The 27,534-nt window shown below is 38.7% G+C and overlaps 1 protein-coding gene across 16 annotated transcripts in view; it reads right to left on the reverse strand.

Moving 5' to 3' along the window:
- The window catches only part of kcnt1b (potassium sodium-activated channel subfamily T member 1b), a 77,847-nt gene that overhangs the window by 30,355 nt on the left and 19,958 nt on the right, over nt 1–27,534 (reverse strand). For 15 of the 16 annotated variants that reach the window (XM_063488746.1, XM_063488744.1, XM_063488741.1 and 12 more), the window contains 10 exons: nt 9,238–9,317; nt 7,843–7,948; nt 6,785–6,841; nt 6,620–6,668; nt 6,369–6,428; nt 4,554–4,628; nt 4,249–4,332; nt 1,835–1,929; nt 850–1,030; nt 145–309 (listed from right to left, as the gene is read on the reverse strand). In XM_063488746.1, the coding sequence (XP_063344816.1) occupies nt 145–309; nt 850–1,030; nt 1,835–1,929; nt 4,249–4,332; nt 4,554–4,628; nt 6,369–6,428; nt 6,620–6,668; nt 6,785–6,841; nt 7,843–7,948; nt 9,238–9,317 (952 nt within the window). Of the gene's footprint in view, nt 1–144; nt 310–849; nt 1,031–1,834; nt 1,930–4,248; nt 4,333–4,553; nt 4,629–6,368; nt 6,429–6,619; nt 6,669–6,784; nt 6,842–7,842; nt 7,949–9,237; nt 9,318–19,808; nt 19,848–27,534 lie in introns of all 16 variants that reach the window. The other variant, XM_063488739.1, reaches the window with a different exon arrangement.

Consider the following 27,534-nt stretch of genomic DNA (forward strand, 5'->3'; position numbering starts at 1 on the left):
CTGACTTAGCTAATTACACAACCAGTCTCATGTCTCATGCTCACGATTAAAGCATGCAATAGAAATATAGAAGATATAGTGGAAACAGTGGAAATAAGCAAAAATAGCAGCATATTAACATATCATTTGGTCTTTTCATTGTACCTGTAATCTGGGATGAGCGTAGAACTCGTTGAGGAAATCCATAAGCAGGTCTATCTTCAGCGAGCTGACACACAGCACCACGTGCTTCTCTGTCTGTGCCCGATGTCGACTATAGTTCCCCCCCAACTTCTGGCTCTCCATCCACAGGTATGCTAGTTCTTCAAACTGACACAATGACAGCAAAAGTGGAGTGATGTCAAAAGCAGCAAGAATGAAATAAATAATAAAACAGAGATAGATTTGCTGTCTGGACACAGATGGAGTGAAAACTACTAGTGGAGTAATTTGGCAGCAGCGGGAGTTCATCTCCATTTCTCACTCAATTTGCTCCACAGGGACAGAAACTTTTTGAGACATGTGAAGGGATGAACCTGTTCGCAGTCTTTAAATATAAATAACACAGTATATATGTGGACTAATGATGCAGCAAATGTGAGCCAGGATTTTGACTGGCACTTGCAAACTTCTTCTGCAGCCAAAAAAATGTCACAGAAGCGAAGGACCAAATTAGACTTTCACGAGCTGCAGGCCAGCATGAAAATGTCATTTAATATCTGATGATACCCACACAAAGGTCATCACTGAATGCAGAATATTAAAGAATTCCTTGTGATTAAAAAGACCTAACAAAAGGCTTACAACAAACCGCAACCCTTCACTGCACTTTGCGAATCGCTGGTTTTTAATTTAGCACAGAGTTGGTACCTGTAGCGGCAGGACCACCAGGGCAACACAGATGAGAATGACCACCAACAGCTGGGAGGGCCAGATTTGTGGCGTGACGTCCCCGTAGCCCACGGTGGAGAAAGTAACGATGCAGAAATAGAACGAGTCAAATAAGGTCAAGTTCTTCCCAGCTCTCTCTAGATGCTGGATCCCACAAGCCCTGCATAAAAACGAGGAATCATACAATGACACCAGACAAATGTCCTACCGGTAAAGATAATTAAAATATAACATATGAAAGGGGATATATTCTATTAAGGCAATCTCTTTCACTATGGTAATATAGTCATGTCTAGACTGGATATTACAATTCAATTTGACCAAGAACAAAGGCCCAAAGGTCAGCCCAACGTGGGCTTCTCCTCAGTATGGCATTTAAAGTGACACCATGATTGTTCTGTCAGTTTCCTCTGACTGCTCATTAGGTGTTTTTTTCTTTTTTTGGATAAGTTGGACATTTCAAAGTCTGGGGCTGGGGGAAAGTGAATCAGAGCTATGATGTCAGAAATAACACAACTTTGATTAAATTCACTGTTTTAAAACAAGAAAATCAATTAACAATAAAGAAAACAAGGTTATCAATACAATAACAGTGTTTGTAAGTCTGTTTACTCTGACGCTGATCATCAGTGCATTTTTATAAGCATTTCTTTTTCCAGCAACAGTAGCAAATATGTATCTCTTTCATGGATACTACCTCTTAAAAAACATTAACCTTTGCCAATAACCAACAGTAGCTCACAATGCCTGCTTTCAACAGCTCTTTGAATAGCTACATGTTTTGCTTTTTCCGGTTTTCGTTTCTACAACATATATTGCTTCTACCAGATAAAAAGCCATGCAGACCACCAACTGTGAGACGATGTTTTTGGGGTGATGTGGTACAAGGTTCAGAGAACAGATTTTGCACCAGCGGTCAGAGATGCACTTCAGTGACTAACAGCGAGAACAGAGGCTGACTCACCCGGTGAAAACCAGACACAGTAAGGTGCAGATGAGGATGAACACCTGATTAAACATGGCAGAGTGGGTCCTTTGGATGGCACGATGGAAATCATTCTGGACACAAGAAAAGAGGTTTTTAAATGGGCAGATCTACTCTCCTGTGCAAAAACCGTTTAGTGCATTAGTCATACCGCTGATTGAAATACAACACATTTTCCACTTGTGATAGAAAAAACAAACAATTTCTCAAGGACAACAGGACCAAAATATATTTGCAAAACAAAGTATTAAAAGGGCATCTGCATCACACGTACAAATTCCTTCAAAACCAAATTAAAATCATTTTATTTAATTAATCAAAGCTCAGATCTCTTACGTACTCCTATATTAGCATACTGTCCATCTTCCAACGTGGCAGCTCACGACTCATTTTCACTTGCACCTTGTTAGCATGTTCTGCCTGCCACCACCCCCCTGGCCACAGATTCAACCATCTGCCACCTACCGTCTTGGCATGTCGCTCTTACTCTGTCTCATCTGAATCACAGCGAGAGCACACACTGCACCAGGTGGATCCAATGGAATTGCTTTGAATTTCATGTACCTGTTAAACCCTTCTGGGCAACACTAATACTACAACACCAGATTTCTGTAAACTCTGTGCTTTATTACACTTCGCCGTGCCCACACTTGTACTTTTTGCTTTGGCTCGACTTGCTCTTGATATTGGGTAGTACTCTAAACATATACTGCTTTACTTGCAACTTTAAACAATATACACTCATTATCCAGTTTGTTAGGTACACCTTGCTTGTACTGGGTTGAAACCTCTGTGCCCTCAGAACTACCTTTATTCTTTACGAAATAGATTCCACAATGTGTTTGAAATATTCCTCAGAGATTTTTGTCCATCATGACACGATGGCAACTCACAGTTGCTGCAGATTTGTTGGGTCCACATCCATGACGGCAATCTCTGGGAACTATGGAGGCCATTTGAGTACAAATGAGCTTATTGTGATGTTCAAGAAACCAGTTGGAGATTATTTGAGCTTTGTGACATGGTGTGGTATCCTGCTTTAACAGCCATAGGAAGATGGGTATATGGTAGTCATAAAGGAATCACGTGATGAGCAATAAGTGATAAGGGGCCCAAAGTGTGCAAAAAAGTATTTCCCACACCATTACACCACCAGCAGCAGCCTGAACCACTAATATTGACACTCAGACCTAGTAATGTTTCTTCCAGTCTTCTTTTACTCAGTTTTGTAGCTTCAGTAGCCTCAGTTCCCTCGGTGTGGCACCTGGTGTGGTTTTCAGCTGCAGTAGCTTGTCTGCTTCAAAGTTAGTTTTGCTCAAAGATGCTCTTCTGCATCCCTTGGTTGTAGCAAGTGGCTGGTTGAGCTACTGTTGCCTTCCTAACTGTCTAACTTACTAAACAGTCTGACCATTCTCCTCTGACTTCTGGTATCAACAAGGCATTTACACCTTGAGCACTAATGCTCACTGGATATTTTCACTTTTTTGGACTATTTTCTGTAAACTGTAGAGGCGGTTGTGTGGGAAAATCCTAGTAGATCAGCAGTTTCTGAAATACTTCAGCCTCTCTGACACCAAAAACTCCACATTCAAATCACTAACATTAACCTTTTTACCCTTTCTGATGCTTGGTTTGACCTTCAGCAGGCCATCTTGACCACGTCTATATGCTTAGGTGCATTCAGTTACCTACCCTGTGTGATTGGCTGATTAGAAATTTTTATAAATGAGAACGCGAACAGGTATTTCTAATAAAGTGGACCAATCAGTGTAGGGCCACGATACCTGCTGTGCATGCCGTGCACGAGCCTCAAGAACATGCAGTCAATTCCAAAAGAAAGAAAAAGTGCTTGCTTCTTCTTTATGCAAGCTTCTAGTGAGAAAACACAGTATGTCTGAAAGCCTACTGCAACATGAATATGAAAGTCTGCTGTTTGATTAAAAAAAACATGTCTTTTGTTTTCTCCTAAATATGTCAGCTGAACATGATTAACATGGCTAGTGTTAGCTCTGTAGCCAGCTAATTAGACAGCAGGCTAATTTATCAAAGTAACCATTGTTACTGCTAATAATGTTACACAGACAAATGTAGCTTCAAAAAGATATGTTGTTTTGTGCACATATCAGTGTCGACAAAAAGAGAGTGCCAGCTAACCAGAAAGAAATGAATTAGCCTAGTCAATTAAATTCTGTTTTGTTACATTGTATCAAGCCACTGAGCACTTACACAATGTTACTCATGAGCTCTAATATGGCTGCTAGAGGGCAGATAATTTAACCTCAAAGCCGATAGTAATAAAGAAAACATACAGTTTTGTTTATTCTCTCTAGTACAATGAAGCTTTAGTGTGTAAGATGCAACACACGCTTTATTTACATTGGCAAAAAACTTACAATCATATTCTCCAGAGCACCTTTGGCTAGCCAGCAGTTAAGAAACACAGGGACGAATATGCCTCTTAATCGATGCCAGAAAATCTTAAAGAAGAAAAGAAAGAGACAGGGTGAAAATATACAGTATATTAGTAAAGGGATATTTAGTTAACATACCTCATATATAACATGAAGTTACAATCCCCAATACAAATAATAAAGAAATTTAAATACATTAGGTAGTTTCTCATTAAATTCAAAATTGTACATATCTGATATTTGAAGATCTTGTTTTGTGGACAAGGCGAACTGATTAAGTTACTCACTGTGATTATAAACGGCACTGTGTTGATCATTTCCAGTATGAAGGAAATCTGGAAGATCTGCTCCCAAATGTTTCCCTAGAAAGGAAATTAATGGGAAACAATTTAATGAATCTGCTGCAGGGGTCTGCCTTCGGTAATAATGGAGGACATCAACATAAAACAACACCATGCTTGTTTGTAGTTTTTGCCTGTTATGCTTAGCTACTGTGCTTAAATGTAAGATACAACATTTAAAATGAAGATAAAAAGGTTCTAATATATATATATATACCACTTAAATCTCTTTTCATAATGAAGGGTTTACATAATCGACTGTATGATGCAGCCTCTGCTCATTTACACGTGTGTTACATAATGTCTCTGTGCACTATAATTACATTTGGTATTATATAGCAGTGAATGAGAACATAAGTAAAAATATATCTGCATATATTTTCACTGGCAAGGTATAACGTTTATGTTCAAGAAGCAGAACACTATAAATTTACGCTAGTGTGAAATGATACACTGAGGAGGTGACACTGGAAACTAGACACGTAAAAGCAGCAGTTTAAGATAAAAGTATCTGAAAACCACAATATTTTGAAAGGCTTCACCATCTGAGGACAAAATTTAACATTGTGTGACTCATAAAGTAAAAGCAGTTCAATGGAACTGAAGGAAAGAAGAAGATAAAGACTGCATGTAATAAACCCGATTGCAAACATCTGAGGATCTCAACAGGGGTTGAAAGCAATGGTGCAACTTAGATTCAGAGTCAGGGAAAGCTGTGGGAGATGTTCAAATCCAAACTGATAGTGTGTTCATTCCTAAAATCTTAATTTCTAAATACATTAACAGATGAAAAAGTAAAGAAAAAAATATGGACAGTATGTGATGCTGCTCAATTCAATAAATATCTGAGAAGAGCTATTACAGTTAACTAAATGATCTGTTATGAAGATATGTTTGTGTTGAATGTAAAATGTTTCAAATATTCTGTCTGCCATCAGATATTCTGTATTTCTATATACCGTGCATTTCACTAACACATATTTTTGATATTTTACTTGCAATGTGCACAATCCTCCTTTTGCATGCACAAGGACTGAGAAAAGAAGTGCATACTCAGATGTGTCACAGATTCAAGGAAACCTGAACCTAAACTCTTGACAGCTACAGCGAAGGGAACTGATTGTGTTCTGTGGCATTCGGCTGGTTCAGGGAGAGAAGATTAGCTGAAAAACCAGTACAAGAAGTCATCATTGTTATCCTACGATAAAAAAATGTTTTCCTGACGGGAGTGATCACTTTAAATGACCATATCATCACCACTCACAAGGTACCAGCGCTCACTTAATGGTTTGATCAATATGAAAATGAGCACTCAGCTGAGCCCCTGTGGGAGGTTTTAGGTGGATGTGTGTAACTTTGAGAAAAATGATATTTAAACCTTCTGGTAGAGTTCCAGCAACTTTAGAATCAATGCTAAGGTGCACTAAAGGTTTGCAAGGCTCGCAAATCAGACCTAAATACATTTGTGATGCATCTTTCTGTCACGTGTATGTAGACAAAACACAAACAGCACTTTAAGCTCTGTAGAGCCTTTATCTCAACTTCTTTCTGAGACAGTGTGCTTGATGTCTGAGTTTAAAATTTGCAGCAAAGACTGCTGGCTCTGTGATGGGGCTGTCTTTGGGGAATGACACTGACGCTGGAAAGTGAAAGCTGTTGGTTCGCAAGACAGGAAACAAAGTGTTGGACTTAGATCAAGAAGCTGCAAGAGGACAATAAGAATTAAAAAGATAAAATTTGTAGTGTGAGTCAGTCTCTTACCTTGTAGCTGAGATATGTGATAAGCATAGTCTCCAAAAAACTGATTAAGGCCACTGTCACCTGGAGCAAAGGGGAGAGAGATAAATGGACCCCGCAAATGCAGACTCTTCTCGGCCTTCAGCGGGGAACGTCCATACTGTGCAGTGCTTTTATCTAATAAATGGCTTGTGTTTTTGGGCTGAATTATGCATTGAGACCGAGTTCATGGAATGGAATTTGATTTATGCACACAGAAACGGTATCATGCTCACCTGTATTGCCCATACAGACTCTCGTCTGTTCACCCAGAAAATGCGTTCCCTGTCACAAACAATGTGAAACTTTTACTCACACTTCACTGCATCTTCATTTATTATCAACCTTACTATTGTGCACCAATAATTTTACTATGAAGTGCCATGTTAACATGAACATACCATTTGATTTGTGGTGGCTCTGATGTATCATTCCAACCGTTGCTTCGATTCATTGCACTGCATCACGGACAGGAGTGAGGAAAAGATAAAGACAGAGTAACAGTTTGAACGTGTGAATGGGTGGAAACATGTCTACTGGGAATCGAACATCCACATAACTGCATAGGATGAGCAACTTTTTTACATTTTTCATATAAACACACACAACATGAGTAAAATTAGATAATCACTACAAAATAAATAACTTCAAAGTTGTGAAAGTAAAACACAGAATATTTCACATATACTTACAGTGTCGAGAAAAAGCATTTGCCCTTTCCCTGATTTCTTTGTTTTTTTTTTCCTGAAATTAGGAAGTGGCAAATACTTCATGGTACTGTATCCTTTATGCTTTATGCTCTCCTGACAACCTTCAGTGAAACTCTCAAGATGAAGAATCTTATTGGCCAGTCTGTTATAGTCCAGTACAGGCAGCACTAACCTAACATGTTTATCTGTGAGTCCCCAGAGGCAACTGCACACAGATGGGCCCTACCAGCCACTGAAATAAGGATCCTCTATGAGGAAACAGTGCTAAGCGCTAAGCCATCACGCTGCAATCAGTTACATTTACTGTTTTCTACACCTGGAAAACAAAAAAATATTTTGGAAATTGTTTGGAATTGCTAGATTAAAATGCTCTAAATACACTTTTTCTAATGTGCAGACCTGTTAATAACAGACTTTGGTTATGACAGCTGATGTTGGGCTCAGTGAAGCCAGATAACAGAGGGAGTGAGGGAGTTAATAAATTAACGTTACACTACATACATGGCTTTGTTTTTATCTCACTTACTTTATCTCAGCTTTAATGTTTTTTGTGCGGTAGAGTTTGAGTATCTGGAAGGACTGCTTTAACATTTACTTACCCTGTGATGACATGACTATCACCTTTTTCTTTTTTCTTCTTTTCTAGCTTTTATTTATCCTCCATTTTTGATTTTTAATAACAAAAATTACTATGTACAAGTGGAATAGGAACAGTGATTGAATAGGGAGAGGTAGAGTCTCACTCTCACCATGGGCTCCCATTTTTCTCCTTCAGATCTTCCAAGCTGACTCTTAATATGTAGAGGGCACAAGTAAGAATCTTCAGTGAGAAGTTGAACAAGCGGATCCTCAGGCCTGTAGAGCAACAACAACAAAAAAAAAGCTGGAGCGTAAATTGAGTGACTTAAAGATGAGCTTGCTTACATCTTTTCACATTATTCACAGGCTCAGACTTAAAGCTCTGTGTTGATTTTTTCCACTCTTTTTTGTGTACACTTTGTCTGCAGTCTGAAGTTCAAACAGAGACTGCTGTTAACAACAAATCCAGCAAATTCTCTTCATCATAGTGAACTGCTACTGCTCGAATTGTGGTCGTTTAGGTGCATAAAATGCTTTTACCCCTGAAGCATAACTAATACATTTCCATGCCTCTACAGCAGCCTGGAACAGCTGATTTCCCATGACGCACATCCTTCAAATCCTTCAAGAAGAACACTAAAATAACACTAGCACTTTTGTATGCTAACAATGTGCAGAAGCATTACAAAGCAGTATGAATGCCTTGTGGGCTTGCATAGAAATAGCCATGGGTGATAATAATGTTTATGAAATCACAAGTTTTTTTTGTGGCAATAAGTGTACCGATAAACTCACATACAACCTGCTACATACAACACTAAATAATACATATAAAAACTAAACCCTGGCAGAAGATGACAGGAGCTTTTTTAAATCTAGCAGTGTCAGCTAGCCAGTCAGTCATCCAGCCAGCGAGCTAGCTAATCCCTAGTGACACGACCCCTTGCGATGAAGCCTGCGTCAGTGTTAAAAAGATTTGAAACAGGGCAGACAAACAAACAACAAACGGAGCAGAAGACCCCCGCAGCACGATCTGACATTTTCATTAAAACCTGCTGTTTTATGTCAAAGACTATGGCGGCCTAGTGACAACAACAAGCTGAGAGAAAGAAAGCAGAGCCAGCGTCACAGACCCAGTAACGACATGTCCAACTGGAGATGGGAGAGTTCCCATAGTGTACATTTTTACAACTACATGCAAATGAATAGCTTCCAGACACAGTGCACCAAAGTGCTGAGTCATGCCAGTGTCTTTTTTAGAGACAATGTGGCATGTCCTAATGAGAAAAACACTGCATCTCTGCCTCATCTTTCCACAAATGAGCCATACTCTTCTGTCCATGCTGGGTCACAGCTTGAACACCTAAAACCCCAACAATGAGGCAGCTAATGTAATAATGAAAGCCCCAACTGAGACACAAAGTGGAAATATGTCATCATTGGCTGTCATTTCCTTTATTATGCACTTATTGTTCATTTGGCTCAGAATGTATCTAGCAGCAGCAAGCCGCTAACCATTTTCACTGTAAAAGAGAAGAAGAGGAGCGTAGTTTATGGTTACTTACTTGACCTTTGGTTTTTGATGAAGAAAAGCTTTAGCCTCTCCTTGAAGGTGTTTTCGTTCACATAGAACTCTACCTGAACCCTGTGGGGACAATGCAGAAAGGTCAAACATAGGAGAAAACAGTAACAATATGGTGACATTTCCCAGAAGTCTTCATGTTTCATACCTTTCATTTTATTGTGATTTTTCACTTCATGTCAACAGAATTGTGTTTTTTTTTCCAGTAAACTCCAGCCAGCAGATCACATGCAAATCTATACAGACTTAGAATAAGCCCTATATTATTTTCACTAATCCTGTTACCCAGCATTTACTGTCTGCCATGTACAATAATAATATTGACCACAAGTACATTCACATCTCACTTGAAATTCAAACGTACAGCATCTGCAGTCATTAATGAAGATTTATGTAAATATACTGACACTTTCTCGACAGCGACTGGAAAACTTCTCCACATTCAGAGAAATACTTTGTTTTAAAGTATTTTTTTTAATTACTTTAGTGAGTTATTTATTCAAATTGACCAATTTGTGCTGTGAAAAGGGCAAAATAGGACTGAATCATTTCTAATTGCTTAATATTTCTAAACATTTCATAAAATTCGTAATATTTATTTGCGAATTTTAAGAGTGCCAACACATTCAGCACTCTGAAACCTTGTTTACAATTTGAGAGACAATCAGTACCTCTGGGGTCTAGCCTTATTTCTTCACATAAATAAGAGAGAATACAAGTGGAGAGCCCGCTTTATATACAGCACTAAAAGAAGCTTCCATTAATAATTGACAATTATCTCCCTATTAAAAACTACAGCACTTTAGCAATGCTTTTTAAGTGGTCACACCTACTATGACACATGCAAAGCTATTAAAGATTTGAGCAGACATAATGGACCAAACAATCACTTAAGCATGAATGATGACGTAGCTACAGAACTGTGGGTAGGTTAGACAATTGAAGGTAATGAGTCAGGCCTAATGCCCATTTCAGTAATATACAGAGCTTGTTGTCACTAAAGAACATGAAGGGAAAGTAATAATGGTCTTACAGTCACAGCAGGGACCCTTGTAGCTTTCCACCTTGTCTGACAAGATGAATACAGGGTGCGAAAAGACAAGGGAGGAGAGAAGCGAGCAAGAGGGCAATTACAGCAGCCTACTCCAAAGGGACTATGTGTGTGTAGATAAAGAGTGTAGGTAGGAGAAAGAACATGATATGAGCCATTTTCCAGCTAATCCCCTCTCTCCTCCTTCCGGCTGTATTGCCATAGAGACAGTTTTCAGTGCAGGAAATGTTCACTCACGTGTCTGTGTGGCATGCTTTCCGAGCACAAGGAATTAGTCAGAGACAGACAGAGCCAAATACACACACCGACACACACGTAGAAACCTTCATCTCCAAATGCCCATCCATACAGACTCCATCACACACATATCTCAGTCACTTGTATCGGTCACCTAAGAAGCTGTAAAAGAACTTCTAAAGTTGAATGAAAGTTACTAGGGCCTTTTATTTACCCTGCCTGCCTATAGGCACATGGAGGAAATGTGAACAGAGCAAAACCTAAGCCAACCATTAATAGTTGTAAGGAAAAATAACATTTGTGGATTTACAGACTGATTACTTATTTATAAAACTTAAATCTTGATCTAAGACACAACTAATGGAAAACACAATCTGAGTACACTAATACTTTACTGAACACTTTGGGAATTACTAATTTAACAGAAAAAAAAGCCCAGCAGCAAATCGAATACATTCTTTACAGAGAGTAGCTCCTTTACAAATGAAAAGGCCGCAAAGTTTTAATTCTAAGTTACTTGATTCTTTAAGTTTTATGTTTCTGTAAAATACTACAGACACAGCAATCCACCAGCCAGGGACCGGAAAAGGCCAATTTCCAGCAATCTTGGCTTCGGGTATTTCTGATTTTGAGCTGGCCTGCTTCATGCATGTACAACATGTGTCCTGTGATGCATATAAATAGTCACACATGTTCACATCCACATAGAAACATGTCTTTAGCATGGAAGCTCCTCACTTGTTAGGGAAGACAAAGTTCACCAAAGAAAATCATAGAGGGACCATCATAAAAACTTCCTAACAATAAACCTAATCAGACACTTAAATCACCTTCACCCAGCTGAACATGGACATTTTAAGGAAGCTAACGGAGGCAAAGTGGTTAAAGGTAAAGATTCCAGAGATGGAGATGAGTGAAAAAGAGAAAAGGGTCGATGTCATGTTATCCGGTGAAGGTATAAATATACTGGAAAATGATGTAAGTAAATGTAATCTGATGTGTTATATAAATCTGTTGCAGCTGCTTTTGTTTGGTAAGCTAAAACATGCCAGGTAAAGGTGGGTGTATAGATCACATTTTCGTTTAAGTATTTATACCTCTTTCTAGTAGCAGAGCATTTTCAGTTATTTAAGTAAGAGAAGAAACTGTAGTTTGGGGGACATTATAAAGTATTTTGGATTGAAGAAAAATCGATTTTGTATATGCTTTGCTAGACAAATTACACAACAAGAAATATGTCAACAACTAGAACTTCAATATGCCATTCAGACATGTCTTGCATATGGCTCTAGCTTTTCATTACTTTCTTAAGACCACTGGCTCTCAATTTCCATGTCATAAAGTTTCTGAGACTATATTTAAAAATGACTTAACCCAACATTCAATAGTCTCAAAACTGTGCATTTGTGCTATAATTTCAGTCATTTGAACCATATAAACAATATTTTACTGTCAAAGATTCAGAATACAGTTCCAAGCTATGGTCCTATCACAACTGAAAAAGCATAAAACCATCATGTGTGACCGCCTTTATTGTTTCTGAATTACGGTTTTGTGGCCAACACTTTCACAAAACAACAAGTGATCAAGTGATGGACATAAATAAGAAGCTATAAATTACCGAATTGCCTACAGCTGAATTATTTGTCTCTGTGCATTTTTTTTAAACCAGCCAATCAAAATTATGGCCTTACAGCACTTCTCATCACACATATTTCTGTCCACATAATACACAAGGATAAACATTTGCTGTCCTTACCTTTTACCGTGCTTATAAAACACTTCTGACCAAGGGTACAAAAAGGTCTTCTTCCACATAAGGTGGCTACCAGGAGCTGTGAACCCACAGCAATACCTTTTAAGTACATACTCTCTTTCCTTTTGGCATCTCGAGTCTGCAAACAACCACCACCAATAACTGTAGGGTAAGATGATTAGTAGTCTGTATAGCCAAGGAGTCACACAGTATTCACAACAGACAATAACTTTAAGAAGATGCAGTCCCTTTGTTCGCACATAGGATAGATGCATCATATGACCTTGAGTCCTCAACTAACAACTCTTTACGGTATATAGAGCTTCAGCACTAATATATATACATATATGTATAGTACTGAGGTGGCACACAAGCACACAAACAAACACAAATACGAATGCTGTTTACCGTGACCGCTTTCTGTGACAGGATTGCAATTTTATGAGCTCCTCGTGTGAAACACTGAACAACTACAACTGCTTTGTAGACCATGTAAATAAACATCAAACAGCTTGTTGACCTCGGGATAATCAGACGGGCAGAACAGAGCTGTTCATTCTAGATTTAAAAAAAAGAAAAGAACAAAAAACAAATTCTGTCTAACAGCCGCCAGATGCTCTACGCCATATGGAATATGTGTGAGGGTTTTGCAGAATCAAGCACAGGCAAACACCACAACAAGACAATGGGGGTCATAATAGTCACTCAAGAAGGAGCCTACAACAGATATCAGTGCTAAGATGGTACTCAGATGCTGCATGCTCTGCATCTATTGCAGAGCCCAATCGACAGCAACCTTGCCTCGTATGTTTTAGTTTGCAGTCTGCCAGTTGCAACTAGTTGCATAGAAACAAATCTGTAACGCATCAGTTCGGTTATCCCTGACCAATCAGGCAGCCTTAGTGAAGCGACCCATTAAGGTTTCTGATGATAACCAGGCCACAGAATCACTATGCAGACCATTAATGATGTACAGTGGCTTGCAAAAGTATTTGGCCCCCTTGAACTTTTCCACATTTTGTCACATTACAGCCACAAACATGAATCACTTTTATTGCAATTCCACGTGAAAGACCAATACAAAGTGGTGTACACGTGAGAAGTGGAACGAAAATCATACATCATTCCAAACATATTTTACAAATAAATAACTGAAAAGTGGGGTGTGCGTAATTATTCAGCCCCCTGAGTCAATACTTTGTAGAACCACCTTTTGCTGCAGTTACAGCTGCCAGTCTTTTAGGGTATGTCTCTACCAGCTTTGCACATCTAGAGACTGAAATTCTTGCCCATTCTTCTTTGCAAAACAGCTCCAGCTCAGTCAGATTAGATGGACAGCGTTTGTGAACAGCAGTTTTCAGATCTTGCCACAGATTCTCGATTGGATTTAGATCTGGACTTTGACTGGGCCATTCTAACACATGGATATGTTTTGTTTTAAACCATTCCATTGTTGCCCTGGCTTTATGTTTAGGGTCGTTGTCCTGCTGGAAGGTGAACCTCCGCCCCAGTCTCAAGTCTTTTGCAGACTCCAAGAGGTTTTCTTCCAAGATTGCCCTGTATTTGGCTACATCCATCTTCCCATCAACTCTGACCAGCTTCCCTGTCCCTGCTGAAGAGAAGCACCCCCAGAGCATGATGCTGCCACCACCATATTTGACAGTGGGGATGGTGTGTTCAGAGTGATGTGCAGTGTTAGTTTTCCGCCACACATAGCGTTTTGCATGTTGGCCAAAAAGTTCCATTTTGGTCTCATCTGACCAGAGCACCTTCTTCCACATGTTTGCTGTGCCCCCCACATGGCTTGTGGCAAACTGCAAATGGGACTTCTTATGGTTTTCTGTTAACAATGGCTTTCTTCTTGCCACTCTTCCATAAAGGCCAACTTTGTGCAGTGCACGACTAATAGTCGTAATATGGACAGATTCCCCCACCTGAGCTGTAGATCTCTGCAGCTCGTCCAGAGTCACCATGGGCCTCTTGGCTGCATTTCTGATCAGCGCTCTCCTTGTTCGGCCTGTGAATTTAGGTGGACGGCCTTGTCTTGGTAGGTTTACAGTTGTGCCATACTCCTTCCATTTCTGAATGATCGCTTGAACAGTGCTCCGTGGGATGTTCAAGGCTTGGGAAATCTTTTTGTAGCCTAAGCCTGCTTTAAATTTCTCAATAACTTTATCCCTGACCTGTCCGGTGTCTAAATCCAATCGAGAATCTGTGGCAAGATCTGAAAACTGCTGTTCACAAATATTGTCCATCTAATCTGACTGAGCTGGAGCTGTTTTGCAAAGAAGAATGGGCAAGAATTTCAGTCACTAGATGTGCAAAGCTGGTAGAGACATACCCTAAGAGACTGGCAGCTGTAATTGCAGCAAAAGGTGGTTCTACAAAGTATTGACTCAGGGGGCTGAATAATTACGCACACCCCACTTTTCAGTTATTTATTTGTAAAAAATGTTTGGAATGATGTATGATTTTCGTTCCACTTCTCACGTGTACACCACTTTGTATTGGTCTTTCACGTGGAATTCCAATGAAATTGATTCATGTTTGTGGCTGTAATGTGACAAAATGTGGAAAAGTTCAAGGGGGCCGAATACTTTTGCAAGCCACTGTATCTTACCTGTAAACAGTGTGAAAAAAACACTCTTTCACATCACAGCCTTAATACAGTTTTAGATTTTCTGATGGCAGCTTTGCTCTGCTGCTCCTCTGACAAAGCAAAGAGTTGAAAATAGAAAATGTCCTATTCACCTCCCACTAAAGTGTTCCTGATATAAACGCTGCAAGGCTTCTAAAAATACTCCACGAATAAAAAGCAGTGGCTTCTTTGTTATTCTCTACTTCTATCACTCTGAAGCATTCAAAACTTCCCAATTGTTGCAGGTACTTGTCCAAAGCCATATTATAGTGCAAAAATAGAATATGGACTTCAGCTCAGACATGACTGTGTTAACTGTGAAGGCAGCTTATCAAATGGACACTGAATCCACAATCTTCAAGAAGAATGTGTAAGTGTTTGTGTCATAATCATTTGGAGGGGAAGCCTTCCTCGCTTACTTTAATAGGACCTAGGTGTTTTCACTGGATAGACAAGGGAAACATGAAAGGGCAGGGATGGGTTATTTCTGGTTGTCTATAGGATATGTACAACTTGTAAGCTGCTGCACGTGAGCGTGGGTGGTGTGGACCGCTGACGGACCCAGATTACACTGAATGGTTTTGTTCCTAATACTTATGAATGTATGAGCAAACATTAGTGCAGTGAAGCCTTAAATAGGCATCTGAAAGCTGCTTATTCAAAGCAACTGTCATATGTCTTTCAAGGTTTATTAAGGAGTTCTGACACAAATGTGGAGCTTTAAGATTGCTGCCTGCTGTGTTGACTGTGCTGGTTTTGTAAAACCAAATTTATCTTCCTCTTGACTGAATATTTCAAGAGCATTGTGGCAATGTTGTTTGTCAAATAGTTTCATAAAACGAAAGCGACCTCACATAAAAGAGATATTTCTTTGTCCCCCAGAAAACAAAAAGGTACAAAAAAAGAAAAAAAAATCTTAAGGTTTTTAACAGGATACTGCTCAAGTGCTCTAAGTGCAGAAATAATTTAGATCTAGCCTCCATGTGTGAGTTTTGATAATCCTTTTCTATGAAAGAATCAGAATATGCATGAACTGCAGATTTACAGAAGTCCTAAGATTAAGGCTTAGCACTGTAAAAAGTGCAGAGACCTGAGTGGCTGGATAAGACTTAAAAGCACAAGGTTGTCAGACTGGATAATGGCACTGGGGTGATGTTAAAGGCCACAGAAGGGTTTAATTCATAAAATGGTAAAGAAATAAGTTATTCATGAGTTGGATTAAAAAAAAAGAAAAAAGAAATAATGTCAAAATACCCTAATAATGTCTTTTTTTGTAGAGGAAATTCTAACTTCATGAATTTCCCTCCTTTGTGAGAATCATATGAAAATGTTTAAATAAAAAATACAGTTAAATAATTTTTTAATGTTTGATTACATTGTAATCATTGAAAGAAATGGTTAAGTAACCACTGCGTTGCGTCAACTTCAATTTAATTTTATTTATATGGTGCCAAATCACAACAACAATTGCCTCAAGGTGCTTTATATTGTAAAGTAAGGACCCTACAATAATACAAAGGAAACAGGGAAAAACATAATCATCATGTGACCACGTCTGAGCAAGCGCTTTGGTGACAGTGGGAAGGAGAAACTCCCTTTTAACAGGAAGAAATCTCCAGCAGAACCAGGCTCAGATTAATAATAACAAATATGAAATGCAGAGAGGTGTATAAACAACATAGTGAAAAAGGCAATTAAAGAAAAAACACTAAATGCATCATGATAATCCCATAGCAACCTAGACCTATTGCAGCATAACTAAGGGAGGATTCAGGGTCACCTGATCCAACCCCAACTATATGCTTTATCAGAAAGGAACGTTTTAAGCCTAATCTTAAAACTAGAGATAGTGTCTGTCTCCTGAATCCAAACTAGAAGCTGGTTCCACAGAAGAGGGGCCTGAAAACCGAAGGCTCTGCATCCCATTCTACTTTTAAATACTCTAGGGACGAGAGAAGTCTGTCTGAGAGTGAAGAGCCATAAAGGGGTGACATGGTACTATAACGTCATTAACACAAGATGAGGCCTGATTATTTAAGACCTTGTATGTAAGGAGCAGGATTTTAAATGTAATTCTGGATTTAACAGGGAGCCAATGAAGAGACATTACAGGAGAAATATGCTCTCTCTTTCTAATCCCTGTCAGTACTCTTGCTGCAGCATTTTGGATTAATCGAAAACTTTTCAGGTACAGGTAGAACATCCTGATAATAACGAATTACAGTAGTCCAGCCTAGAAGTAATACTAGTTTCTAGTTTTTAAGCGTCACTCTCAGACACAATGTTTCTAATTTTGGAGATATTGCGCAAATGGAAGAAAGCAGTCCTACATATTGATGATGCGCATTGAAGGACATATCCTAGTTAAAAATGACTTCAAGATTCCTCATGGTGTTGCCAGGGTAATGCCATCCAGAGTAAGCATCTGGCTAGTAGTTTTTAGGGCCGAGTACAATAACCTCAGTTTTATCTGAATTTTGAAGCAGAAAATTTGAGATCCTCCAGATCTTTGTTTAAGACATTCCTGCAGTTTTGCTACTGTACATTATATATAAACTTGCCATTTTCATTCAATTCCAGTATATATTTTGGTATTAAACCTACCTACTGCAGTTATCCAGGGAATCCCGAATATGAAGCTCGGCCATTTTGCGAAAATAAGTTAAGACAGAATGAAGAACTGCAAAGAAGGCACTTCAGGCATCTTCGCCTTCCTTGATAAAATTGCGTGCTGCTGTTTATGCATAAGTGCTGATGTTGACATTGTGAGCTGAAAATGAAACTGAAACTTCCTGAATGTACCCTTTGATCATGTAAAATTCTGCTAATACAGGAAATACAGTGTGGTTGTTTTTCAGTGCAACTACTGCACCATGGAAACAAGGTCAATCACCCCACAGTGAATACAGTTTAAAAGGCGTATCCTTTAACACCGTGTTAAAACACACTGCCTTTAATTAACCACTTTTTAGTTAACACATGCATATAGTTCAAAACACCCACTGTATAGCCAACAAAGTAGCATTACACAGCAGTACATAGTATTCTATCAGCAACCACAGCTGAAAGGTCTGCTGCTGACAAGTAATACCAGTGTTTCTTGAACACAAACGTTTTCAATAAGAGCCAAAGGAAAATGAATAGTAATCAAATATTTTTTCTGTTAACTGTGGTTTCAGTAAATTAAGTGTAACAGATACATTTGTTACACAGACAGTCAGAAAAAACAAATAAATGAACAGAAAACCAATAAAGTAAACACACACAGATTCACTGTCATTAGTGTATGTGACATTACCATTTCCAGTTTACTGACAGGATGGTTAAACAAGAATAAAACCGCAGCCTTAAAGGTCCAATGACCTGTCATTTCTGACAAAGGAGGGAGGATCTTGACATTTCAGCTTCTAAAAGGTTGGAGCATTAATGTTGCTGAAGGATTAATAATGTAAGAGGACGTGTCACAAATTCAGTGTTTGCTTGGCAGGTGTTTACTTCTACAGGTTAACCATAGCTGCTATTACACACTATTCATATGCTGGGCAAGACAGGACAACTGCTCCCATAAACACTACAAACTTCCTGTATTGCTCTACAATCTCAATAACTAAAACATAATCTGACTATAAATTTGTTGTTGTTTATTCAACCTTTTAGATCTGCATAATTCAAACACCAAAATATATTTGCTGGAAAAGCCCCCCCCCCCATTTATTCATCCATTTTCTTAACATCCACTTATCTAATTCATGCCTGGAATCTATTCCAGCCATTAGGGGCAACAGGTGGGGTACACCTTGGACAAATCACCAGTCTATCATAGGGCTAGCAGAGATAAACCAACATTCACGGTCACATTCACACCTACAGCCCCACACAGAAAGAACCCAGGACTTCATTGCAATATGACTAACAACTGCAGCACAGAGATGATGTGACTTGTACCAGTCAGTCACATCATTAATAACCACGGACAGGGGATGCAAATAACATTGATCATCTCATTAAAATGTATTGTTCTAATGTGAAACTGTAGAAATGATGATGTTGTTGACTGGTATACATACATAATTAAAAGCAGAACATCTTTATAAGTCCAGCATTTACCACTTTGCACTTGTCATTTCGAGTCATAACTCTTACAGCTAAAGGAAAACCACCTACAGAAGAGAAGGAATTCTACAGATTCCATATTCAGATTTTACCATATTACTGATGATCCATCACCTATAGCCACAACCCAACATCCGAGTTATCACTGAAATGTCTCAATTTCCCAAAAGGTATTGCGGTAAAAAAAAGACCGCCCAACTGGGTTGGTCTAAAAGATGATAAACATTTTAATGACTGTCAATTTACCAGCATGCACATTATATGGTAAGTAAGGCATGAACAATTTCCATGTTGGTGTTTTCAGCCCCCGTTTCACCAAAATTTAGCTCTTTGTTTTTCTAGGAATTCTGTCATATTTGCTCACACAGTTGCATGTTTCAAGCCCACAAATGGACATCGACAACACTGAAGGGGTGAAGACTGGCGTGCACATTCAGTTGAAAAACAAATACACCAGGATTTACTTTATTCAAAGCTACCTTTCCAACATTTACAGTGGCATGATCAAATGACAAACCTATAAATGGACCAAACATCTTTTCCACAACAACTGTTGAAAAGGTAGCCAAACAATGACCTTTCTGCATCATCTACCAACTTTGCAAGTTATCAAAACACAGTAACGGCATTATGTTTACACATGGTGTAGGCAAAATCCAAAGTGAAAAGTGCTTTATGTATATGCTTTGGTGCTCGCAGTCCAGTTATCACTGCAGACACAATCCATGCCATGCAAGCATGATGCTGCCAGACACTTACTGGGCATTGGTTGAGTCCATACTGTACTCCTCCTGATACCTGGACGCAGCACACACGGACACAGATAGGTACAGGTTAGGAGAGAGTGGGGTCAAGAAAGCAGGAAAGGGAAGGAAAGGATGAAAAGCAAGAAAAGGAAGCCACTACAATGTAGTTTCATTACTTGCATCTTAGTTATAATGGAGCCATTTTCTAAACTTCAGAGAGAATTTTAAATCAGTTGTGCAGCAAGAAAGGCCAAAGTGGAATGTGACAATATGTTAGATAGGTAGAATTCCTTTAGGAATTTCACTAAGCCATATAAAATAAACAGGTTAACCAAATACTATATTTGAGTGGCTGTTTCTTACTGCAAGACTTTTCCACCAGGTTTCATTAAGTCACCATTAAACTTCACATGCAAGTAAATATAAACATTTACAGTAGATACTGGTTATATCTGAGGTTAACGTGACATAAAAAAGCATTAAGTTAACCATAAGAACAGATGGAACACTTAATGCAAACCACAGGGGGGTCAGTGTACACATCCTCGGGGTCAGTCTCAAAGTTGCCATATTGAGATGACCGTGAAAAGAAGGGAAGTATGTAACACTGAGGGAGGTGACAAACAGAGACAGCCAGATAATTTCAGTCACTAACACATGAATAGATCGGAGGCACAAAGGGTCACAGGTTAAATGCACAATTTGATTTGAAGCAGAAGAAGTCTTACTTCAGTTATTTTCTTACATTCTTCTTGCTGAGGCTGACAGTTATAGTATTTTATATAATATAGTGTGCATTTTTGTCTGACAACAAATCAAAGCGTATGAGTTTTTAAATGGGATTTTTCTTTTATATTGTAATACATAACTTCACATATTCAAAAACTGCAAACAACATGAACACAGTAATTACACAGCTAGAAATTTCATTGAAAAAAATCTTGTCTGGGGTCTTGTTTGAGTCAAAAGGCCATTCATGGGGTAGACTTTTATTACACAGACTTTTCTCAATTTAATACAATGGTTCTTCTTTTGTACACTGTTTTCATTTGGTATGTATTCGGAGTGTTACTTTGGGATTTGGGCATTACTTTCTTTTTTTAAGTAAGAAAAATATACCCCAGCTTAGGTTATCAAGCTATTTTTTTTAACTCTTGCCAGTACTTACATATACATGAGATTTTGCACTTCCACCGTAGGCCCACCTACAGTGGCTTGCAAAAGTATTCGGCCCCCTTGAACTTTTCCACATTTTGTCACATTACAGCCACAAACATGAATCAATTTTATTGGAATTCCACGTGAAAGACCAATACAAAGTGGTGTACACGTGAGAAGTGGAACGAAAATCATACATGATTCCAAACATTTTTTACAAATAAATAACTGAAAAGTGGGGTGTGCGTAATTATTCAGCCCCCTGAGTCAATACTTTGTAGAACCACCTTTTGCTGCAATTCCAGCTGCCAGTCTTTTAGGGTATGTCTCTACCAGCTTTGCACATCTACAGACTGAAATTCTTGCCCATTCTTCTTTGCAAAACAGCTCCAGCTCAGTCAGATTAGATGGACAGCGTTTGTGAACAGCAGTTTTCAGATCTTGCCACAGATTCTCGATTGGATTTAGATCTGGACTTTGACTGGGCCATTCTAACACATGGGTATGTTTTGTTTTAAACCATTCCATTGTTGCCCTGGCTTTATGTTTAGGGTCGTTGTCCTGCTGGAAGGTGAACCTCCACACCAGTCTCAAGTCTTTTGCAGACTCCAAGAGGTTTTCTTCCAAGATTGCCCTGTATTTGGCTCCATCCATCTTCCCATCAACTCTGACCAGCTTCCCTGTCCCTGCTGAAGAGAAGCACCCCCAGAGCATGATGCTGCTACCACCATATTTGACAGTGGGGATGGTGTGTTCAGAGTGATGTGCAGTGTTAGTTTTCCACCACACATAGCGTTTTGCATGTTGGCCAGAAAGTTCCATTTTGGTCTCATCTGACCAGAGCACCTTCTTCCACATGTTTGCTGTGTCCCCCACATGGCTTGTGGCAAACTGCAAACGGGTCTTCTTATGGTTTTCTGTTAACAATGGCTTTCTTCTTGCCACTCTTCCATAAAGGCCAACTTTGTGCAGTGCACGACTAATAGTTGTCCTATGGACAGATTCCCCCACCTGAGCTGTAGATCTCTGCAGCTCGTCCAGAGTCACCATGGGCCTCTTGGCTGCATTTCTGATCAGCGCTCTCCTTGTTCGGCCTGTGAGTTTAGGTGGACGGCCTTGTCTTGGTAGGTTTACAGTTGTGCCATACTCCTTCCATTTCTGAATGATCGCTTGAACAGTGCTCCGTGGGATGTTCAAGGCTTGGGAAATCTTTTTGTAGCCTAAGCCTGCTTTAAATTTCTCAATAACTTTATCCCTGACCTGTCTGGTGTCTAAATCCAATCGAGAATCTGTGGCAAGATCTGAAAACTGCTGTTCACAAATATTGTCCATCTAATCTGACTGAGCTGGAGTTGTTTTGCAAAGAAGAATGGGCAAGGATTTCAGTCTCTAGATGTGCAAAGCTGGTAGAGACATACCCTAAAAGACTGGCAGCTGTAATTGCAGCAAAAGGTGGTTCTACAAAGTATTGACTCAGGGGGCTGAATAATTACGCACACCCCACTTTTCAGTTATTTATTTGTAAAAAATGTTTGGAATCATGTATGATTTTCGTTCCACTTCTCACGTGTACACCACTTTGTATTGGTCTTTCACGTGGAATTCCAATAAAATTGATTCATGTTTGTGGCTGTAATGTGACAAAATGTGGAAAAGTTCAAGGGGGCCGAATACTTTTGCAAGCCACTGTACCTCTGCATCTACTATGCAGTGAGCGACAAACCATGAACAGCAGCACCTGTGAAAGAGCTTTTTGCACAGCTATAGTGAGGTTTTCGTGGTTGATTACCCAGCTAGAGCTTATGTACCGTGTGAGAGAAAAATATATGTGATATTCTGTCTTTGTACTTATGAACCTGAGTGAACTTAAGGTAAAAGTAAATATAGAAGAAATCACAGCACAGCCCTTTCCTTTAACTCTTGTAAACAGTATGTATACAGACTATATGTATGCTATATTCAGTCAGGTTAACACCACATGTTCAGCTGCCCCCATTCCACCTTCAAGTATTCACTATGACCTATGAAAATATCCCAATAACCCCCCAAAACGCAAAAAAATTGAATTTACTATTAATCTAGTAAGTAAGCTGCTTCAGTGTCCAGGGTATATTTAAAAACATTCCAGATAAATTTTGGGGAAAAGTGAATGGACAAAAATAGGTTGATTTGTCTTTGAAATCTCTAAATGAACAAGGACTTTATGTCAGTCAAACCTGTAAAAAAAAAAAAAAAGAAGAGGTGGTGGAGGAATATTTGCTGAAAATAAAGACTGCAGAGCTGAGAGGATTGAGTTGAGAAGATTGTCATACCTCTACTAAATGGACTAATGGACTGTCCATTACACTCAGGAAATAGAGAGGCCACAAGGGAGGACTTTGCCATTTCAGTAATTAATCAAGCACGTTTTGCCACCTCAACAATGGCTTTCACTTCCAACACACCAGTGAAAATGGGTTTATTTAGAAATTGCAAAGATCAATGTCCATGATACTCATTTATCTGCAACTTTCTTCTAACGGCTTCAAAGGCTCAATATCCTAAAATCAAGCAATTCTTTCTTCAAGTAATCTAGAATGATGTTAAAAACATTTCTACAACCTTAAATTATTAATAACATCATGTTTTCCATTTCTGAAAGACAGATTAAATTCGGTAAATTCACTCTGAGAATTTAGCACATAAAAAAGAGCTTTAAGATTAAAAAAAAAAGAAAAAAAAGTGGACCGACGGATATTTTGGGGACATTTCTGAACCATACGAAACACACTGAACCAGGTTCGCCATGCAACACTTTGCTAATTTTCCAACAGTTTTAATAGTATATTATCGTTGCTTGTCACTACATTTCAGCAGTTTGAGATGCTAATTCAGAGTTAAACCAATGAGCAAATGATTAGTCGGCTTATATAAGAGATAAAGCACATAAAAACAAGACCATCACTGCTCTGCTGTGATCCCGCTAGTCATTTGGTGGATATTTCACAGCACTTTACTGGTCAATAAAGATGCTATCTGGCTACTAAGAGCTTAAACAATTTAGAGGCTAAAATGAATGGAGACTTAGCTTGACTCGCTTACAACAGATACGCTCGATGCAGAGTCTGATCTGTCCTGTTTTCAATGTTTATAATTCAGAATTCAGAAGTTATTAGATTATGTCACTAATGTCATGCCTTAGTATATTTAAGATCAAATGATAATTAGTAAAGAATAACTTGATTCTCACCTCTTTGGAGTAGATCTGGAGCGAACGTGTGAGCGGAGGTACTGAGTTATGTGCAGCATGACCAGCACTTTTAAAGTATGGTTTCAGTAACATTCAGCTGTGAGAGCTACAGAGATAATGTGGGAGGGCCTCATGCACTTATGCTTTATGACTGCAGAAATTACAAAGGCAAATGGGAACTGTAGTTTTCAGTCTGGTTGCTTGCCATACTGTTCTCCACACATCCCAGAAGCAACTCAAGAGACTTGCACTGCAGCATCTCCATTTCATACAGTAATCCTAGACTGAAGTTTAGATGGTAAAGGAGCATACTAAATGGCCAAAATGCCCTTAGTCGCACCTTCCCCAAATCAACTCCCATTACCTTTACCTAATGTTATTCCCCTGCTCCCTCATCACATTTTCTGTCTGTAGTCACAGAAAAACTAACAGCAAAATTAGCATTCTAGTATACTATATGTTAATAACCTACATGTTAAGTTTTCATTAAGTTCCATTTCTAAAATTAATCTGCAGTAATAATATGCACCATAACATATACTATTCTACCACTTCAACTTTTTAAACTGGAGTGACAAAATTAATAAAGGCAAATTATATGCCTTGCAACAGTGTCAAATATTACTTAGCACAAGTTACTACTTAGAGCAAGTACAGTACGGCATTATTACCCATAATATCTCTGCTGATGCAATAATAAATACCACAAAGACAAACCTCATTACATATTACATATATACTGTGGAATTTTTCCCTTTTATATCTTTGGGATTATCGGGTCCAATCAATCAGCAGTTTTGTGGCCGCATTGAGTTTTCTTTATAATTTCTACACTAATCCTACTATAAAAGCTACTTTCGGCTACTCGCCTGCTAAAAGGGGTCGCCACAACAGCTAGCTCTGCATGTTTGACTTAGGCTGGTTGCCCTCCCTGACACATCACCAATGGTGATTTGTTTGTTCGACTGTAATTGAACCACCTTCTACTTGCCCACCTTTTGTGCAAAAATGTAATCATTTAATAATTTTCTTTTTGTGTTATTTTTAATCGATCTAAAGGCCATATCTTAGGACAGGTTAATTGTCAGTACAAATACTCAAATAATAAAAATACCTTACATTTAATTTGTCAATAACTGGTCCTTTGTCCTGAAAGCAAAAGGTCTTAAATGAGACTAAACTTTGCTGGGAAAACATTTAGCTGCTTTAACCAGATTCTAAAGAAAACTTCACTTTATTTGATTTAGTCGATTTTGCATCTTGCGCCGAATCCTTTTGCATGACATCTCCTCCTCTGTCAGACATTGTCCATTTTCTAATCCATTTAACTTTCAATTAATGATTCATTTTGGAAAATATAAATTGCAAATGCAAATACAGACAACAATTATTGCATACATGCATTTGTAAATGCATCAACCCAATTGTAGTGAGACTATGGCATGTATTAAAGTCAACTTTGATGCTTTAGTACTGAGGAGGTAATATTAAGTGCACAAGGATACAAGTACACAAGTAATTTGCTAACTTTGCTAAAAAAGCAGAAGCCCTCTGGACTGACAGACGTCAGCTTCGTGGAAGGCTCTGTGTTGCTGAAATGTCAAATGCATAAAGTCTACGCTGCACATCAGTCACTCTGCCTTTTATCAAGCTCCTACGCAGCTGCCTTAAAAAAATTCAAATCATCCTTTGCAATATCCTGGTCCAATCTTAGTGAGAATATACAGTACATAATAGTGCCTTAGCAAGGCAGGCCAAATTTCAAACAGATTTTTCACTGCGAGGACAATGTGGCGGCAAAGATGGATGAAGCCAAAATAAATCTGCATGTGTTTATCAGTTCTGACCACATTCTGCGTTTAAAAGATGGTCCTACTCTCTGTTACTGAAAATCTTCCAAGACTTAATTAGTCTCTCACTGCCTGCAATATTAAGATGTCAATAACGTCCAGAGAATCGATATAAACAGACATAGAGGTGTTGTAAATTATGCCAAAATAGATCAATTCTCTATAGACCGTGCTATACGATGGACCAGATTATTGATTCTTTTACTCTCTCCACATCCTTTCATTCCTGAGCCAGCTGGACAGAAATCCCCCGCTGACCACATTTCACAACCCAGAAAGATCTCAGATTACAGACATCACCCTGGAAGGGAGTGGGATAAATTAATACACTTTTTTTTTATCTCTGCAAAAATCTGGTCATGTAACAATTTGATGAAAATGAAGGCCAACTTTTATTAATTTATGTCCTCATTTAAGACATAAGCCCTTGTTAACAAAACTCGCTACCTTGTAAACAAAGGAGATGGACAGCGCTCAATCGCTGGTTGCCCAGGGCAACTGGCCAAATAATGCATTAGGTTTTACAGCCAACCCGTTTGTAGATAGTGTACTAGACAACCCTTGGATGGCAATAAAGCAATAGTCAATATTGCTCAGTGTCTCTAAACCTATTCTTACAGTGTTCAGCTGCCAGCAGACTTACTGGCTTTTGTTGGGTTTTAATTGCTCTTACGCTTCTGAACTGGTACTTTGACTACATCCACCTACAGCACACCAGTAACTTCAAAAGCTTCATCTCCTGCGTCAGTGTCACAATCACACATCATAATTTTTGCTAATTATTCACTGTCTTTGCCAGTATCATCATCATCACACATACTGATGTGTCATCTCTGAATAATGTTTTCTTTAGTGTATATTTCTCCTAATTTTTTAGGTAGCACTGATGACTGAGCTCATCTATTCACATATGTAAGACTTTAAACCTCTGTCTTCATTGTCATGATCGCAGCTGTAATTGCAATTATTAGTAGACATGTTTTGTTATCTGCTCTACTGTCATGTTCACCACACTGAACATCCATTTGAACATAACGGTTAGTATTTGACAGCTAATAATGCTTGACAAAAAACACTCTTCTCTCTCATTTGCAAGGTCAAAAACTATGCTTTCTACCATTTAACCAAACTTCAAATTCAGCAGATGAGTACAGTCAAGTGTGTGTCATTTGTACTGTTTTTCATATTTAGGCAGCGGATTTATAAACTATAGAAGGCTATATAAGTTTACATTTTTATCCTTGTTAGCTTTACAAAGACTTTTTGCTGTTACGTATGTGACAACCCTCCCACCGTCAAGAAAGTCCTGGCCTGCTATTATTCATAGTTTGCTGACATGGGAGGCCTGTCAGCTAATGCAGCTCACCTGTGTTTTCCAAGCTGTAGAAGATGGCCCAGGTGAACTGCCTAGTCTCATTTTTCCACTCCACCTGGCATCAGCCCATTTGTGATGTTTTTGCCTTGGTTTCTTTATGTTTAATAAATGATCTTTTATTAAAGTA

Source organism: Pelmatolapia mariae, linkage group LG12 (assembly GCF_036321145.2).
Source record: "Pelmatolapia mariae isolate MD_Pm_ZW linkage group LG12, Pm_UMD_F_2, whole genome shotgun sequence".
Classification (NCBI taxonomy): Eukaryota; Metazoa; Chordata; class Actinopteri; order Cichliformes; family Cichlidae; genus Pelmatolapia; species Pelmatolapia mariae.